At 45.4% G+C, this 20026-nt stretch overlaps 2 protein-coding genes across 3 annotated transcripts in view; both read right to left on the reverse strand.

The window, feature by feature from the left end:
• The window catches only part of FBLN7 (fibulin 7), a 41739-nt gene extending 38935 nt beyond the window's left edge, over positions 1–2804 (reverse strand). The window contains exon 1 of the mRNA XM_044262234.1: positions 2745–2804. Coding sequence (XP_044118169.1) covers positions 2745–2804 — 60 coding nt within the window. The remainder of the gene's footprint in view (positions 1–2744) is intronic.
• Positions 2805–16664: 13860 nt separating this feature from the next.
• The window catches only part of TMEM87B (transmembrane protein 87B), a 52347-nt gene continuing 48985 nt past the window's right edge, over positions 16665–20026 (reverse strand). For both annotated transcript variants that reach the window (XM_044261618.1, XM_044261617.1), the window contains exon 19: positions 16665–19848. In XM_044261618.1, coding sequence (XP_044117553.1) covers positions 19789–19848 — 60 coding nt within the window. In that variant the 3' untranslated portion in view covers positions 16665–19788. The remainder of the gene's footprint in view (positions 19849–20026) is intronic.

A 20026-nucleotide genomic window follows, 5' to 3' on the forward strand; every position in this document is an offset into this window, starting at 1 on the left:
TATCGCTTCAGCCCATCCCCATGCATCCCTGCAGACACCCCTCGTCAGTCGTGGCGTCCTTCCACTCTGAGCGCTGAAGTGACCAACGAGCCCTGTCAGCCTAGACGCGGGGCAGGGCCGAGCGATGGACCCGAAGCAGCAGCGCCGCTGACCGGGCTGAGCTGCCCCCCGCTCTGCTGGGGACAGACAAGCTCCTCGGGTTTTCCCCCTTTGACCCCTCATGTCATTCATCGCAGACCAAGGACTCCGCCTCGGATCCCCCCTTCCTGGACTCAGTCAGGAGGGGAGAGTGGTAGGGCAGCGGTCCTCCCCTAACTTCTTCCTGCCCGTGGCCGTGCTCCCCACGAGAGGATTCCACGGCCACTTTCCGGGGCGCCTCAAGACCCCCATGGACAGCCTGGGGATAGCGGTGCTACTGCTGACTGCTTTAAAGGGTCGGTGTGGAAAAATGGTAATAGCTACAGTAGGAAAGTGGTCTGGGAATGCCTAACGAGTGCAAATTAAAACATCATTTTCCTGGGGATGCGTTCAAAAAAACAAGGGAGGAAGCCAAGAAAGAGGAAGAGGTATGATCTATAAAACATAGACTCCAGCTCAGAAGAGCAGGCAGCCAAAGTCAGGGTCAGCGGGACTGGGGAATACAGGCTCCAAGGGAAAGCAGCCCGGACAGAGCGTGGAATAGGAAAGAGCTAGAAACCATGGTGCTTATGTATTCAACTGAAGGCAAAGAGGGAGAAACTTCAAGACAACCACAGAGTTGCACAAGAAAGAGCATTAATCCTAGTAGACTATTTGGCTGGGTGTGAACAATGGAACAGAGTATCTATCTGTCATCACAGGAGACTGGCTGTTTAGAACGTGGAGTAAACTCCAGGGCATTCAGAAGCAGTTGTTTCAAGAGAGAGAGAACTACAGATCTGTGTTTTGAAAGGCACAAACTACCAAAACTTACCCAAAGAAGAAAGCTAACCCAAACAGTTCTGTATCTGTCAAAGAAATTGAATTCATAGCGCAAAACCTTCCAGAAAAGAAGTCTCCAGGCCCACATGATTTCATTGGTAAATTCTACCAAACATTTCAAGAACTGACAAATCCTACACAATCTCTTCCAGAAAACAGAAGGAACACTTCGCTCATTTTATGAAGCCAGCACTACCCGGGTAACAGGACCCTGCAAAGACGGGACCAGGGGTCGGCAAACGTTATCTGCAGAGGGCCAAGAAGTACATATTTCCTTTTTTGAAGCCCATATGGCTTCTGGTGCAACCTCTCAAGTCTGCAATTGTAGGGCAAAAAGCAGATGCACAAATATGTAAATATATGGGTATGGCCAGATTTGACGGTGGGGGCAGGTGTGGGGGTGGGGGTGGGGTGGGTGCTGGATGTGGCCACAGGGCCACAATGTGCAGACCCCTACTCTATACCGATGTCCCTCAGGAAAACAGGCAAAAATTCTCACAAAATATTAGCAAATGCAATCCATAAATACAGAGGAATACAGAGAAATATATATATAAATAGAGAAATAAAGCCACAACCAGTTAGGATTATGTGGGACTGCAAGGCTGGTTTCAAAATAGAAAATCAACCGAGGTCGGGGCACCTGGGTGGCTCAGTGAGTTAAGCCTCTGCTTTGGGCTCAGGTCATGATCTCAGGGTTCTGGGATCAAGTCCTGCATCTTGCTCTCTGCTCAGCAGGGAGCCTGCTCCCCCCCCCCCCGCCTTCCTCTGTCTACTTGTGATCTCTCTCTCTGTCAAATAAATAAATAAAATATATAAAAGAAAGAAAGAAAGAAAGAAAATCAATTTGTCATCCATCTTTTTAACAGACTGAAGAAAAACCACTGGATCGTATCAATTCAAGCAGAAAAAAAGCACATGACAAAATTCAACATTCATTCATAATACTCTCCCAAATTATGTTTTAAAAGAAATCTTGCCAAATGACATCTACAAAAAACCTACACTTAATGTAACCCCCCCAAACTCCGTCACACTATGAGTAAAACTGAATGTTTTCTCCCTAAGTTCTAGAACAAGGCAAGGATGTTCACTTCCCTATTCAACATAGTACTGGAGGTTTCGGTCAGTGTAATAGGGCTAAACAAATAAACCAATGGCACATAAATTAGCATGGAAGAGATTAAACTGCCCATATTCACAGATGACACAACTGTTTATGTAAAAAACCTAGAGAGAATCTACAAAATAAAAAATAAAAACAAAACTCCATAATAAGTGAGTTCCACAATGTCACAGGATACTTGGTCAACAAAGAAAAATCCATTAGATGTCCATATACAAGGAATATACCACTGGAAATGAAAATTTAATAAAATAATACCATTTAAAGGAGCTCCAAAAATTAAACACTTAGGTATAAATCTAACAAAGCATATTTATTTTAAAAAATTTTAAATGTTGATGAAAGAAATCAAAGGTCTAGATAAATGGACAGATGTATTATGTACATAGACTGGAAGACCCAATATTGTTAAGATGCCAATTCCCCTCTAATCGATCAATAGCATTAATGTAATCCCAATCAAAATTCCAATAGAATGTCTTATCTAGAAGAAATAGACAAGCTAATTCTAAGATTTTAATGGAAAGGAAAAGAAACTAGAATAGTCAAGACAATTTTGGAAAAGAATAACAACATCTTAAAACCTACCTGATTTGAAACCTTACTATAGAATTACAGTAATCAAGATAGTGGGTTACTGGCAGAAATAGTCCTGTACCTGCATGACGAACTGATTTTTGTCAAAGTTGCGGTGATAATTCAATGGCAACTCAACCATCTTCTCAACAATGTTGGCACAGTTGGAAATCTATATGCAAAAAGCAATCCCCAACAGAAAACTCACCCTTTGTGCAAACATTAACTCCAAATAGATCACAGATCTAAATGTCAGAATGCAAAACTATGCAAAAAATTGGAAGAAAATACAGAAGAGAAATTTCAGGACCTGGAGTGGGGCAAAGAGTTCTCAGACTTGACATCAAAGGCATGATCCATAAAAATTAAAAAAAAAATGATCAGTTTAGATTCACCAAAATTTAAAATGTTTGCTCTGGGGTGGACAAGCTACCGACTGAGAGAAAATATTTCCGGTTCACATACCTGAAAAAGACTAGTAATGAGACTATATAAAGAACACCTACAACTGAACAGTAAGAAATTAATCCATTTCTTAAAGGGGCAGACACTTTACCCAATAGACCACTCAGGGCAAATAAGATTTTCAATATTAGGCAAAAAAGATTCTCAATTTTAGTAGTCCTTAGGGAAATGGAGATGAAAACCATAATAAGATACCACTGCATACCTATCAGAATGGCTTGGAAACCAACCAACCAACCTGACATTACTAAGTGGTAAGCATGTAGAGTGACAGAGTCTTTTTATCCATTGCTGGTGGCAATGTAAAACGATGCAACTAATATGGAAGACTGTTTGGCAGTTTCTTACCAAGTGAAGTTTACATTTACCGTATGACCCTGTAGTCTCACTCCTAGATATTTGCCTGAGAGAAATGAATATTCGTATTTACTCACACACACAAAAGCTGCATGAGAATGTTTATAGCAGCTTCATTCGTGATCACCAAAAAAGAGAAATGACACTAGGTGTCCACTCCGTTCAGTGAGTGAACCAATGCACAGACTGTGGTACGCCTAGCCCACGGAATCGGATTCCGTCACACTATGAGTAAAACGACCTATAGCCTATAGTGCAGACCTGGAACAACACAGAAGACTCTTCTCTTCTGCATTATGCTAAATTTTAAAAAGCCGGACTCAAAAGGCTATGAGTTTGTAGATTCCATTTGTATGATATTGTGGAGAAGACAAAACTATGGCAATGAAGGACAGATCAGTTCTGGGCAGTGGTGCAGTCTCCTGACTGTGGTGGTGGTTACCACATATGGAACATAGTTCTATGGTACAAATCATGGCAATGTATTCCAAAAACTGGAGGTTTTCTTCATTCAACTGTAAAAAGCCAATGGGAGAAGCTCACCAAAGGAATGAACCTCTAATGATGGAATTTGAAACCCTGTGACGTCTGTTCACAAGGAGAAGTTTTGGGGAAGGGAAAGCCTTCTGAACCACCCCCCAGGCAAGGAGGAAGCTGAGACCCTGCCTTCCTTGTCCGCCTATAGCTGTTGTGGAGAGGAGAAGGGGGGGGTTGTTGCATTTCCCTTTCTTGTCTCCCCAACAGGGCTGTTTCTCTTCCAGTGGGAAGGCCACAGAGTGGGCAGTAGTTTTAAGAAAGGGCCCCCACTCGTGGGATCCCCACGCTGCTCAACCTGCCCTCCTTCCTCCCAACACCTGCTCCCATCCAGCTAATCACAAAACCACTGCAAAGTGACTCAGGGCACTGGCACTGACAAGAGGGACAGAAGTGGAATGCCACGGAGGGCGATGGCAGGAGAGGGGATGATACTGTCCATTCCCATGAGACTACTGCTCCAGACTCTTCCAGAAAGCAGCCTCCCCCATCCTATAACACACACACACACACCCCACAGATATGCATGCATATACACACCCCGTAGCAAACACAACCACCCATTCATGCAGACACAGTTATACTCACGGGCCCTAGCACACAGACACATGCACACACTCACAGACACACGCCTATCATGCTTCCTTGGGCATGCACCTACTGGAACAAAGTGAGCACATTTCCTGGTTAACAGAGGACCCCCAGTGGGGGCTACCGTGAGGAACTCCCACTGCCTCGAGCTAGAGGTTCTTGGATGGCCGTGGACTCTGCCCATCTCCCTGAGGCAGCCGATGGTCCCATGAGTGCCATTTACTCTCCAAACGCGGGCTGTGTCTCCACCGGCCAGCAAGCCTAATTGTTGGGTTCAAGAGCCCCAGGCTCATCACGTGTTCAGATCAGGTCAACTCCAGCTATGCCATGACCCTTCAGGTCCTCGTGAGCCCAATTCTTTGTCCACTCTGAACCACCGCCCCCCTCCGTGGCCCTTTCCTAGGTCTGCAGCTTTTAACTCTGGGTCCACTGGGTCTCAGGCACTGTCTGATTCAAATCACTAGGGACACTTAAAAAAAAAAACTGATGCCTGAGCCCCAACCCAGACCAGCTGAATCAGATTCTCTGGGATAAGGCTGGCATCAAGATTTCTAGAAGATTCCCAGGTGACATGATGTGCAGCCAAGGTTTACCCTGAGACCGCCCAGCTCTGTCCTGCTCAGAGCAGCACCAGCATGACCACACTCCCTTCATTCTGCTGAACTCCAGCTATGTGGGGTCCCTGGGTAAAAATCCCAGATATGGTTCCTGGCCCTGGGGCCCTGTAGTGGAGCAGACAGACAATAAATTCAAATTCTACCAGAAGAAACTATTACAAATGTGATCCTATTCCAGAGCCTTTCATGGAACCAAAATAGGAAACACAAGGGCAGGGAGGAGACTCATTTAGCATGGGGTTGGGAAGGCCTCGGCAAAGGGGTGCTTATTAGAGCAAGGACAGGAGACATGAGAAGAAGCCCAGTAAAAAGTGTTTCTGGGGTCTTCTTTATGGTTTACCTATCAGGCTCCCCCAGGTAGGGCCTGGGCGGGGAGACCCCAGAGACTTTGGATGAAGGACGCTTTCACAAGAACTTTTTAAACCAACTTCTATAGACAATCCCTTTTGTTCCCTTTCCCCCTCACAAAGCCCAAGGAGGCAGGGATTGGGGACCCGAGCCTGAGAGGGCTCATTTTCTGCCTCTGCAGCAGCCAAAGACATCTACGAGCTGTCAGGGTCTCTGCTGTTGTCTGGGTAACCCGGAGAGCCAGTGGCAGAGCCAGGGACCCAGAATCTGCTGGTACATCCCGTCCATTCTCCCCCTCGGAGGGCTCGGCTAGATGTGCCTACCCTACACTTCTGGCCTTTGCCTCTGGGCCTGGTGTTTTGTTTTGTTTTGTCTTCTGCAAAGTGGGTGGGAGATCCCTTGCTCTGTTGGTGGTTTCGGGTGGCCTCAGACTAGCCCCTGCTGCCTGGTGGCTGAATGGCTTCCTGCTGACCACTTTTTTTTTTTTTTTAAATTCTTGAAGAAGATTTATTTATTTACTTACTTGAGAGAGAGGGAGAAAGCGCATGCATGCAAGTGGGAAAGGGCAGAGGGAGAGCCTCTTAAGCAGTTTTGCGCTGAGCGCGGTGCCCCACCCAAGGACGATCTCATCACTCCTAGATCAGGACCCTGAGATCACTACCGGAACCCGAATCAAGAGTGGGGCCCTTAACCAACTGCGCCTCCCAGGCGCCCCCTACTCCCAACTTCTGCACTCACACCACCCACCTCCGGTCTCAACTGCGTTCTCCCTGCCTGGAATTCCTTCCTGCACCCCGGGGGCTTCTAGGTGGCTGTGAGTGTGCCCACCTGCTTCAGGAATTTAGACGATAAACCAGTGTCGGCGGGGAAGGGGGAAAGGTTTAGAATCCAAGGAGAGGGACTGAATTTTCTCTACTCCTTGGCCGTGTGACCTTAATCCCCTCGGGCCTCCGTTCTCTCCTTTGCAAAATGGGGATGACAGTGCTCCCCACCTCATAGGGCTGCTCTGAGATTTAAGGGCGTGGATGATGCTTAGCCAAGAACCGGGCACTCATGGGGCTTTCAGTGAGTCAATGCAGGCTTTCCTTCTGCCTCCGCCACTGGTACCGCTTAGGCTGGTGATGCCGGGCCGCGGGCCACGCCAACCACAGGGGAGGGGTCTCCCGCCGCCAGGGCCAGTCTGGCGGTTGCTGGCTCAGAATTCAGCAATTCCAGTTCCACCTTCCACCTATGGGAAGATGTATTTTTATCTGCATTCTTATCTCAATTTTAACCATCGGTTCTTACTGGTGAGTATAAAAAGTGAATCTGGTCCAATAAATAAACCCAGTGAGACTCCAACAAACACAAACGGCAGGGAGAGAAAAACGAAACGGCAAGCTGTCAGGGCGGGAAAGAAAACGCAGTCCCAAATCTAAGGCCCCCTAAGCGCGCGATGCGACGGCTTCAGAGACCTCCCGGCCCGCCTCTGCCCGCGCAGCGCAAACGCCGCTCGCCGACTCCGCGCGCGCTTAAACTCCGAGGCGGTGGGAAAGAGGTTTCAGTTAGAAATTTGAATGTTGGGAGCTGGAGGGCGGGGACAGTCTCCACCCTCACGGGGTGACCAGGAGCTCCAGGGGGGAGCCCCACCAAAGCCCGGCGTCTCATACGTCCCAGGGACACCTTCCAACGACCCACGATCGTCACGCGGAGCCCTGTCCCCCGCGGACCGAGGCTGTCGCCCAGACGGCGCCGCTGGACCAGCCCGGGTCTTCCCAGGCGCCCGGCCCGCGATGCGGCTCAGGTGACAGGCTGGGGGGTCCCGAGAGCCGCTCCGCGCTCCCTGCCCAAGCCTCTAAGCGCCGAGCCACGAGCCCAAGTCCTTGGCGTTGCCTCTCCGGCAAGCCGGACGGGCGAGAGGCGGGAGGGCACTGACCTGGGAAGCCCGCGACGCGGGGCAGGCGAGGAGCAGCAGCAGCGGCAGCAGGAGCGCGCGGGGACAGCAGGGCACCATCTTGCCGGTGGGAACCGCGCGGCTGGGGAAGGGGAGACCCCGCCTCGGGCCGGCCCACGCCGCGGCACGGCAGCGGCTGGCGCAGGGAGGGCGGCGGGAGCCCCGGAGCGCGGCTGGAGCCGTCTCGGGTCCAGGTGCGCCGCGCGCGGGCCACGAGCGTCCGCAGCCGCCCGCACGAGACAGCCCCGGCGAGGCGGGGAGGCGCCAGCCCCCGGGCCGAGGCCGAGGAGGAGGGGCTGCCCGGCCAGGAATGCGCCTGGGAGCGCGCCCAACCCGCGCGGCTCCCCGAGGAGGCCGGGCGCGACGCCGAGGACGAGCGCGGGCATCCGGAGGGCCTCGCGGGCCAGGACGGCCGAGGCCGCGTGGCCGGTGCCCCGCACGCGCGCCCGGCCGCCAGCCCACCCCGGACGGGCCGCCCCCAGCCCTTGACGGTCCCCTGGCCCCGCTGGGGAGCCCGAGACGCGAGTCGCCGGCCGGGGGTGGCGGAGTGGCGATCCCGCTCCAGCTCGGCGTTCAGAGAGCAGCACCGGCCCGGCCGGGAGACGGGCTTCCTAAGCTAGACCAAGTTCTCCATCGAGTGGACGAGTGCCCTTCTCAGTCATGCTAGTGGGGAATGAGAACACACGTGACGGGGACCAAGAATCTCCTGTCCTCATTGATTGTTCTCCCCTCCCCAACCTGAAGGAGGAACTCCGTTTAAAACGAAGGCCAAGGCCAGGTTATCAGATGCCTTGGATGCTTTGCTGAAGTCGGTGGGAAATCCCGCTGGGAAGGACAGACACGAGTGGTCCGAAGTCCCTTGCATCCTGGGGCTGTGGAAGGAATCAGATGGCTTCAGCCCCAAGCTCTTGGAAAACATTATTTAAGTTCTTACTGAAGAATGTTTTCAGAAGGCAACACTGCAGATGTCATGGTGCACACCAAGTCTGGCCAAGGCTCAAATCTATTTTTCCTTTCCGCATTTCATTTAGCAGAGCCCACTCAGAGCTCCAGGAATGGAGCTCAGAAGACTGTCGTCTCAGACCAAGAGTTCCACTGGAAGGCAGGAAGGAAAGTTGGAGTCCCCTGGAAAGCGAGGGTGTGGTGAAGGCTGGCCACCTGAGCATTCATTATCCAGGAAATCCTACTGTGCTTCTCCCTCCACTTTCCTGTCACAGGAAGTAGAGCGGGGCCCATGTAATCTCAGTTTGCGCTCCTGGAGACTGGGCAAAACCTTGCTTTTCCCAGTCCAAGTGGAGGGACCAGGCAGCAGTGGTCCCATCCCAGGAAGCCTGTGGAAATTATGGTTTTCTGCCTCAAACTATCATATGTTTGCCCTTGATGCCAAAGCCAGTGCTCCCTCAGCCTCCATCACTTACCCTTCTCTCTCCCTGCCACTAATGAAAGATTGGGTTCTGGCTGGTGTGGCTGTGTTTCGTGTGTACTTTATCCCACCTCCTGTTTACATGGTGACCTCTCCTGGAGGCCAAGACTTCTCAGCCTGCTTCTGGCTGTGAACTGGGAGCCAGACTTTGGCACATGGAAGGAAGCGTTCTTTTTTCCTCTCTTGCCCTCTCTGTGGATTCATAAAGCTGAATCTGGGCATGGTTGAGTGACTTGCCCACGGTATGTAAACCCCAGACTCAGGTCTTTCCCAGAGCTGTGCTGTCTCCAGCATAGGCTACCTTCTACCCCTAGCACCTTTCACTTAAATACACATGTCCAGGATTTCAGGAATTTAGTCACAGTTACAGAATTTTTTTCTTCTGTGTTGTCTTTTTCCTCTCCTCTCCTCCACTCCCTCCCCTCCCCTCTCTTCTCCTGTTCCTCCCTCCCTTCCTTCCTCTTTCTTTTTCTATTTTTTAAGCATTTCTGAATTTCAACAGGGATTTTTTTTACCCCCTGTCTACTAATTTGTTTTTTGCTCTTGTCCTATGGCCATCTTCCATTTAATGCTTGGTGTCTGCTCTGAATTAGCTTTCTAAGGTCCTACTGCCCCAGCAGTACTGCCCCTTTTCTCTCTGTCTCCAACTGCCCTTGACCCACAGGGGTCAAGGCAGCCCAGAACCCATCAGAGCTGTCTGAAAGCAAACTGTGAAAATAAGCCCAATGTGCTATATATTTGGGTCTCCAAAAACCAACCTTTGACTTACACAAATTGGGTCCATCCTCTATATTACTTCTTCTGTTTCCTCTATGTTTAGTTTTCAAGAGAATATTCCTGAATGTCAGGGATTGTCTGGGCTGGGGGGTTGGGTATCCACACATCTAAAGAAAATATTTTTAAAATTTTTTGACAGAATCAATGATCATCTTCTGGGATCAGTGTTTTTGCTGATACACTTGTGTTCCCTGCGTAATGTTGGGGTGCAAAACAGGAAAGGAAGATTTGCTGCAGAAATCTGTTTAATGCCCAATCAGAAGTAGCACCCAGCCTGAAACAACCATTCCAAAGCTGTCCTGTAGGGTTCTCTGTCCCCTGTAGTGTCCCACACCATGTTGCTTGCGCTGTGGGGTTCATATGCTTATTTTGCCTGTTGGCTCATTTGGGGTTGCTTCTCTCCCTTTCCCACCTTCACCCCTTATCTGTGATTCTAAATGTCATCAGCCTCCCCCCACCCCCAAACACCAACAAAGGGTCCTGGGAACAAAGCCCAGCATGTTAGACTGACCCAGCAAAACCAGGTAGAAACAGGGATGGGGGGTGATCTAGAAGGAGTGCAGTGATGGTCCAATTCACTCATTACACAAAATTTTTTTGAGTGCCAACTTGGGGCACAGCCCTGCCAATTTGGGGCACTACAGCATGCTTTCACACTACATCAATAAAGTGAACGGGAAGCTTGTTCTTTGAAATGATTAACAGGGGTTACAAACCAAAAATATATTGTCTTTTGTAATTATCTACATAATTGCCTTTACTGGTTTCACTTATGGCTTCATTCCAGTTGCTGTTTAGTGTTATTTCATTTCAGCCTAAAGCTCTCTCTTTAGCATTTCTTGTAGGGCAGGACTGTTAGCAAAAAACTCTGGTTTTGTTTCTCTGGGAGTATCTTTATTTTTCCTTCATTTTTGATGGATAGTTCTCCTGGATATTAAATTCTTGGTTGATGGGTTCCCCCCCCCCTTTCACTACTTTGGATATGTCATCCCCTTGCCTTCTAGCCCCCATGTTTTCTGATGAAAAGAGAGCTTTTAATCTTATTGAGTATGGCTGGTATGTGATGAGTCACTTTTCCCTTGTTGCTTTTAGAATTCTCTTTGACTTTTGCCAGTTTGATTATGATGTATTTCAGTATGGATCTGTATAAGTTTATACCACTTGGAGTTTGCTGATCTTCCTGGATGTATAAATTAATGTTTTTTTCACCAAGGTGGGGAGTTTTCAGCTGTTATTTCTTCAAATATTCTTTCTGCCTCTTTCCTACTCTCCTCTCTTTCAGATTTTCCCATTATGCGTATATTGATGTGTTTGATGCTGACCCACATGCCTCGGAGGCTCTGTTCGTTTTTCTTTTCTCTATTTACTTGCTATCCCCCAGACTGACTAATCTCAATTGACCTATATTCAAGTTCACTGATTCTTTATTCTGCCTAATTCAGACTGCTGTTGGGCTTCTAGTAAATTTTTCATTTCAGTTACTATACTCCTCAACAGAAAAGTATTTCTATTTACTGTCTATTTGGCTCATTTTTATTCTTTTAAAAAAATTTTATTCATTTATTTGACACAGAGAGAGATCACAAGTAGGCAGAGAGGCAGGCAGAGGGGGAGGGGGAAGCAGGCTCCCCACTGAGCAGAGAGCCTGATGTAGGGCTTGATCCTAGGACCCCGAGATCATGACCTGAGCTGAAGGTGGAGGCTCAACCCACTGATTTAAATTATTTAAAAAAAGATTTTTTAAAATTTTTTTTTTTTTTTAAGATTTTGTTTGTTTATTTGACAGACAGAGATCACAACTAGGCAGAGAGGCAAGCAGAGAGAGAGGGGGAAGCAGGCTCCCTGCTGAGCAGAGAGCCCGATGCAGGGCTCAATCCCAGGCCCTGGGATCACGATCTGAGCCAAAGGCAGAGGCTTTAACCCACTGAGCCACCCAGGCGCCCCTAAAAGAATCTTTTTAAACAAGATTTTATTATTCAAGAGAGAGATAACATGCGAGACAGAGCACAAGGGTTGGGGGGAGGCAAAGGAAGAGGGAGGAGCAGGCTTCCTGCTGAGCAGGGAGCCTGATGTGGGGCCTGATCCGAAGACCCTAGGATCACAACCTGAGCCAAAGGCAGATGCTTAACTGACTGAGCCACCCAGGCACCCCATTTGACTCATATTACAATTGTTATCTCTTTACTGATAGTATTTATTTGGTGAGCTGTTGTTCTCATACTTTATTTAGTTGTTTTGATGCGGTTTCCTTTAGGTCATTGAACATATTTAAAATAGCTGACGTAGGGGCACCTGGGTGGCTCAGTCGGTTAAGCACCTGCCTTCAGCTTGGGTCATGGTACTAGGGTCCTGAGATTGAGCCCCACATTGGGCTCCCTGCTCGGGGGTTGTGGAGGGAATCTGCTTCTCCCTCCCGCTGCCTCTTCCTGGCTTGTGAATGCACTCCTGCCCTCTCTCTCATTCATTCTCCCTCTCAAACAAATAAATTTTTAAAAATGAATTAAAATAGCTGACTTAAAGTGCTTGTCTAGTAAGTCCAACATCTGGTCTTTCTCGAGAACATTTTATATCAATTGCTTATTCCCCTTATTTTAAAAAAGATTTTATTTATTTATTTGACAGAGAGAGAGAGAGAGTGAGCAAGAGAGGGAACATAAGCAGGGGCAGAGGGAGAGGGAGAAGCAGGCTTCCCGCTGAGCAGGGAGCCTGATGCAGGGCTTCATCCCAGGACCCTGGAATCGTGAACTGAGCAGAAGGCGGACGCTTAACAACTGAGTCATCCAGGTGCCCCCCGCCCCTTGTTTCTTTGTGTGTGTCATGATTTTTTGGTGAAAACTGGATAAAAAATGCGGCAACCCTTGAAATCAGTTTTTTCCCTCTTCCCAGGGTTTTTGTTGTTGCCGCTTGTTGTGATGTTTGTTTAGTGACATCTCTGAACTAATTCTGTTAACAACTCTATCATTTAATACATGGCCATTGAAGTCTCTATTCAGTTATCTGGTGGTCAGCTAACTACTGGACAGGATTTTCCTTAAATTCTGGGAACCAACAAATCTCCTGGTGTTTGTCATGGTGCTTGTGTGTAGGGTAGGACACACGTTAGCTCTCATACAGCCAGTTTACGAGTCTAACTTAAACTTCACTTCCTGCTTATACTGTGCTGTGCAAAGCCGTACATAGACATGTGGCCTTTTAGATTCCCAGAACTACACTGGAGCTTTTCTTTTTAGTTTTACCTTTTGAGGCTTTTGGTTAGTCTATTATTTGCTTCCATTGTTATTTATTGCCTCGGGCAGCAACAACATTAGAACACTTCACCGAGAATATTTTTTAACAAACTTCCCCAAGGAAGAGGTTTTTAACCCTGGGCAAGCTCTGGCCCAGGTCAAATAAAGACAAGGCTTTCCAGTTGTGAATTCCAAGGAATGAATGCCCCCTGCAGTACTGGGAATGTGGGCCCTTAATTTAGAAGGCCACTCTTATGCTGGGAAACAGGGTAAGGAATAGGACAGATGGAAGGAAAATTTGGTGTTCTTACTGAAATTCAGGCATTTTTTCTTGAGTAAATTTTCCTTAGGTTGCTGCAAGACTGATTAATTTCCAGAGTTCTGAAAGTTAATTCTGAAAGTTTTTATGAGGTTTTCACTGTTGTTATTATTGTTGTTGTTTATGAAGGGGCAAACTTCCAGAGGTCCTTAGTCCCTCATTATCTCTGACGTCACCCCCACATCATTTTTGTAAGCAGGCGGTTTACTGGGTTGGACTCAAGTCAAACTTTGTCCCGTGTTAGCAGAAATCTCAGTTCTACTTTCTTGGCTTTGGGTGGGCTGCGTGGCGGCTGTCCCACACAGGCATCGTCCAGGGTGAGCCTGTGATTTGGGAGGTTTCTCTTCGCGGCTACTGCAGTTCAAATCCCTGCCTTCTTCCAATTCAGCAAGGAAAAGATCAGGGTTTATATCCAGGTTTAATCTTTATATTTGACAAGAACTGTGGTCAGCTAGGGGTGAAAAAGCCCTAAAAAAATGGGGAAATCACCCAGTGTAATCCCCTTCATCCAAGTGTTGTTGAGTCCCTTCTTATGCCCCCCTGCTTTGTGTCTGTTGCCAGTGTCTTCATGTAGTTGTCATTGAAATTTTGCCTAGAGTTGTTATTTGTAGGAAAGTTTGGTCCTATTCACAGATCTCGAAATCCACAAATGCATTTGATAATAATACAATTCATTGATTATTTTTTTCTGGGGATGGCAGTGCTCTTTGTGTCCACTTTCACAAAGCTTTTTTTGTTTGTTGGTTTTTGTTTTTAATTTCATCTCTAAATTTGTTTAATGGCATTTGGAAAGTAAATTAAAGAAAATTTTAAAGGCAAGATTTACAGACCAGAAGTCTTCAGAGGTATTACTTTGGCACCATCTGCTGGAGAGCTTTTATAAGTTTTCTGGTACATAAACTTCCACACAGTTTCTTACAACTTTTTCAGAGTGTTTTAAAGGAAATATTGCCCAAATTATTTACATCTGAATTCAGTACCATACCAGCTTATATAATAGGAATTTAGCAATGGTAGTAAATAGTAAAAAGTAGTAAGTAGGGGCGCCTAGGTGGCTCCATGGGTTAAAGTCTCTGCCTTTGGCTCAGGTCATGATCCCAGCATCCTGGGATCGAACCCCACATCTGGCTCTCTGCTAGGCGGGGAGCTTGCTTCCCCCTCTCTCTCTGCCTACTTGTGATTTCTGTCTGTCAAATAAATAAGTAAAATCTTAAAAAAAAAAAAAGTGGTAAGTAGTAAATCCACTAGCACTTAAGGGGCAATAGCTTGCTCTGGGAAGCTGCCATTGCAACACATGTAAGTAAGTCTTGGAATGTGAGTTTCATATGGAGGACTTTAAGCCAGCTGGGTCTCTGTAGCCTCCATGACAATCGCCAATGCGTTTTTTGGTAACGTCACGGTGTTGTGAAGGCCTGAGCACCAAGAACTTTAGATACATGACCTTAATCCTCTAACAAGCAACCACATACCTCCTCCCTGCCAGGACTTCATAGAAACCCTTCGAGGGTTAACACCAATATTATACCAGCTTTCCATTCACCAGGAGGGTGACTTTGGACAAGTCGTTTAGCCATGCTCAGTCTGTTTTCTCATCTATAAATTCACAGGCTACACCCACCTTACTGACTACAGACACTATGATGGTTAACAGAGCCTGCCACTCTGTGAGCACTCCCAACCCTCCCTAAACTATCAGCACTATTACTACAACAGACGTCCTTTTCCTCCAGGGAATACCCATCTCGGTCACTCCCAAGGCTGGGAGAATGTCCAAGAATGTTCTCCATGTTCCTTCTACTTACTTGGGGCAGGATGGATTTCTATTTTGTAATGGATTAAGCTGTGTTCTGAGACCATGCGCATTTCTAGATTTTCTGATAATCATATAGTCTACTACAGACTGTCACTTTTTAGATATTTCTCCATATGTTTACCTTAGAAAATAGAAAGGCATAAGTTTTTGTCTTCCTTGTCCATTGCTCCCAAAGAATCTGCAGCAGGAGCCACTAGCTGTCCCCCCAAATCCATCCTCTCCTTCACAGAGTAGAATAGCAGGCAAGCGTATGGCTCTTATTTCCTAGATGCCTGGTAGTTTGTGTGGCCATGTGAGCGCCCACGGAATATGCTCGGAAGTGATGAGCAGCACTTCCGGTTTCACCCCACAAACTCCCCAGGCTGTCCTTTCTCCTTCTGTCGGCTACATGGAGATGACTGGCCCTAGTTGCTGGAGGGCCCACCAGAGAGAAACTTTGGGTCCCTGAGCCATGTGTGGGGGAAGCTTGTCTTGCCCACCTCTATACCCACCCCAGAACTGTTGCATGACCAGGAAATAAACTTCTTTTTGTCTTAACCTTCTGAAATGTTGGATCACGTTGTGACCACAGCTTAGCTAAATCTAAACGTTAACCATGAATGCCACTGTGGTCCATTTCCACTCAATTCTTTCTCTACTTTGTGTTTTCATGGATAGTTCACAACAGTGACTTTGTATCTTATTTCTTATAAATAATTTTCTGTTATTATAATTAATTCTTCATAATTTAATGGTTGCAGTATCCCATAAAGTAGCTGGCTAGACCTTAATTCACTTACTATTCTACTGTTGATATTTAGTTTGTTTCTAATTCTGTCTCCACTTTAAATAATCATCTAATAAACATTTTTATGCAGAAGCCTTCTATAGTTTGAATCATTTTTAAAAAGATCACCAGAACTGGCAGGAACCAAAGGTTATAAACACGTTGTTGAACTTCTTTTCTTGAAGACTGAATCAAGTATATTACTATAATTGAGTGTGTTCATCAGACTTTGCAAGCAGATTTTACAAATGTTAGTATAAACCTGTTAATTTTAAAAATTCCCCATCTTGTATTCTGCATTAAAAAATGTATTTATTTATTTATCAAAGATTTTATTTATTTATTCAAGAGAGAGAGGTAGGCGCAGGGAGAGGGAGAAGCAGGTTCCCTGCTGAGCAGGGAACCCGAAGCAGGACTCAACCCCGGACCCTGGGATCATGACCTGAGCTGAAGACACATGCATAAGCAAGTGAGTCACCCAGCCTCCCCTATTTATTTATTGGGGTAGAGAGAGTGCATAGAAGGAGAGGGAGAGCGACTCTCAAGCAGACTCCCTGCTGAGTGCAAAGCCCAACACGGGCTCGATCTCAGGACCTGAGGTCTTGACCTGAGCCGAAACCAAGGGCTGGACACTTAGCCCACTGAGGCTACCCAGGCGCCCCATATTTTGCATTTCTTTGCTCACTACTGAGGTTGAACACTTTTCCGTATTTGTTAATTAGTGCGTCTCCTGTCTTAAGACTTTTGTTTAAAGCCTGGCATCTATTTGGGCCTACATTTCCTGCAGCTTCACATAATCTAGCACTAACAGAATACTAGAATCAATCACCCAGAATTTCAGAAAGCATTTTATTAAAAGTCAGAACAAATATTAAGGCACAAAAATACATAAACTTTTCAAACAAAAATCTTTGAAACAGTTTTGTCCTACATTCAAAGCAACCTTTTCCAAATTATGCAATAATTTAACCCTTTTAAATAGAAAAATATAACTTCTCAAACCCCTAAGTTTTCTCCTCAAACACAGGAATACTTTCCTAGTTCTGAAGAAGTTCCTTAATGCAGTACTGAGCTTCTCTATATACTGACATTTCCTTAAAATCCTACCTTTGTCACTTATGTACATTTGATATGTTTAGAACTTTACCAGTATGTTAACCTTTTTTCTTGTAAGTATAAGGCTTGGTGTTTTGTATTGCTTATGGCATGCTGTTGATCATACAAAGACACATTAAGAAAACTAGTTATTTTTTTTAAATCTAGCACAACATCTCTCCACTTTAAATTAGTCATGTAGAGCTTAGTGCAATAGACTCAACCCCTTTTATTTATTTTTAAAGTAAACTCTACCCCTAACGTGGGGCTTGAACTCATGATCCCAAGATCGAGAGTTGTATGTTTTACTGAATGAGCCAGGCAGGCACCTCAAACCCCTTTAAAAAAAAAGATATAAAAATTAATCTTATATGTACATTTTTTATACTTTCAGTCTTGACATTATAGTAGTGCAAACATAATGTACTATATCACAGAGGAAAAGTTGGTTTTCTCTACAGGATATGAAAGATTTAAAAATTATCTTCTTTACAGGAAAAGTAAAGGATCATCATCTCTCAGTCTTAAAACATTCACACCGATTCCTCTATTTTTCCTTATTTTTGAAATAAATTAAGTATCTGTTAAAGCAGACAATTAAATGCTAATCTAACACAAATCATGAAAATTTCCTTGTAAGCAGATTTCACACATCATATAAATCTAACATGACTTGCATAAGAACACTTGAGCATTTTCTCTAGAAACACATAAAACTGGACTCTACTCAGATTCCTTCATTTATATTGAGACCCATCTTGATGGCAACCCAAGAACAAACTGATCTGATAAACTCAAAAGCTCTAAGGACCAGTTCCTGGACACTTTGTGCAGCAGCTGGGATAATAAGCTGGACAACGGCCCTTGGTATCCCTTTTCCCCAGTGACCTTCAGAGGAAGCACAGCTACAGCCCGAGGACACCCCCTCCTATTTCTGTGAGGGGGCTAAGAGGACCTTCCACAGGCATACTCAGTTCAGGTCAAGAGACATCAACTGACGACACAATCATCACTGAAAGTGACAGATACCATACATGCCCTTTGAAAAACAACATTTCTGACAAGGTTATCAGAAGGGAATCCTGCTTACTGTGGAAGATGAGGAAAGTCTGCATTTCAGCCTGGAGGTGAGCTACACACATCACATCCTTTATCTTTTCCTGCGGAAAGAGATGTTTCTATAGGCTCACCACTGACCCTCCCCATGTCTGCCCCACTACATCTGCAGCTCCTACAGGCTAGAAGTCCGGGACGTTATATTTCAAACTTCAGCTGGAGCCATGACGAGTTGGGGGTCTGCCTCAAAATCCGGGTGGTAGTAGAGAAAAATGTTAGGAATGAGAAGGCAGGGTCACCTCCAGTTCTGCAACAACTGGGCCCAGGGTAAAATACACCAAAACCAGAAGAGACCCCACCTTAACTGACATTCTTTTCCTAGGAAGGATGCCCCAAACCGTTCAATGTTCCCTACTGAAAATAAATTTGAAAATATCTTTCAAGACACGTTATTGCTAGATTTTTTTTTGCTAACTCCTATTACATGAGTAAATGAGAAATAAATCGAAAAGGCAGGTTTGAAAGAAAAACTTCTGTTTTGTAGCTTCACAATGAAAATAAATCAACAGTTATACTTAAATGTTTGTACTGGTTAAGACTTTAAATGCTTCTCAATCAAAATTCTCTGAAGTCATTCTCGATTCAAAAAAGAGCTACAAGATTCTAACTTTTATTCCTATTCTAAATGTCCACTAGCCCTGTATCTTTGGTCATGAAAGCAGCAAAACATTCACATTTCCAACATTCTACATTCAACTACTTTTCAAGTTTAGAATGTTCTGCACTTAAAAAAATATTAAAACAAAAAATTCTCAAATCATATATTATATACATAATGTAACAAAGTGATGTATAAAATATGATTAAAGGTTAAGGAATTATTACAAGATTAATAGTGACATGCTGTGCAGGTAAATAACATGTTTCATTATGAAACTGAATAAACCAAGATTATGTAAAGGGTGTTCTAGCATCTACAAGGGTCACTGGTAGTAAGCCCCCCAGCTTGCCAGAGAGGAACTGCGATATGGCCACATGTCTAGCACCTGCCCCAGACAGATTCCGCAGCAGCACGTGCACATATGGCCTGAGGGGACAATGACAGAGCAAATCCTTGGAAGTGATCATCAAGACCTCTTTCCTGTGTACTTGTGTTCCCCTGAGCTCAGAGAGGACCCAACTCTGATTTGGTGTGCATGGTGATATTCACAAACAAGGACTTTGTGTGGACCCGTATGTATACGTACACACACACACCAAAGCTAACCATATAAACATGCTCATGTTCTAAGGCTAACCAAATTGTACTTAATTTCAAATCACTCCAGTATAAAAGTCAAAGAAAATTATTATTGCATCTAGTAACTATACACCCAAGAGATGGAGACGCTGCTTTACTACAGAAGAATCACATCATCTACCTCAAAGGCTAATGAAGAACAGTAGGAGTGTTTATGTAAAAAATATTTTTAAGTCTGGAACCGTCATATTTTCCAGAGAAAAGAGAAAATCCAAATCCACGTCCCTATTACCACTCAGCTAAGGGGATTTGGGCATATTTTTTTAATCATAATACTTTTCTTACATTATTTCCAAATCCAGGCAATTTGATGGACATGAAGCCGACATTCCAGAGCAGCTTAAAATGGTCGTAGAACCCTCATACCACCTGAATTCTTAGTTGTAATACACAGATTTCCAAGATAACGCAATGAAACCTTGTTGCACTCCATCAAAACAAAGTCCGCTTTCAGTCTTGAGGAAGGCCTTCACCGTTAACTATGTGTCACTTCTATGGGTTTCAATCACATTATCTTTTCTGACGAGAACATTTTTTCTGCCATTTCAGATCTGGTCATGATTTCCTTAAAATAAACAACAACAACAACAAAAGATGATATACTTGCAAATGTTGATGCTCCTTTCAGAACATAACAGAATTCTCTAATCTTTCAATGGTCACGATTTTGTGGGGGACTAAGTAGAGTCACTGGCACACACAAAAATATTAGATACAGAAAATAAACACCAGATAATACACAC

This window comes from Neovison vison, chromosome 8, assembly GCF_020171115.1.
Source record: "Neovison vison isolate M4711 chromosome 8, ASM_NN_V1, whole genome shotgun sequence".
Lineage (NCBI taxonomy): Eukaryota > Metazoa > Chordata > Mammalia > Carnivora > Mustelidae > Neogale > Neogale vison.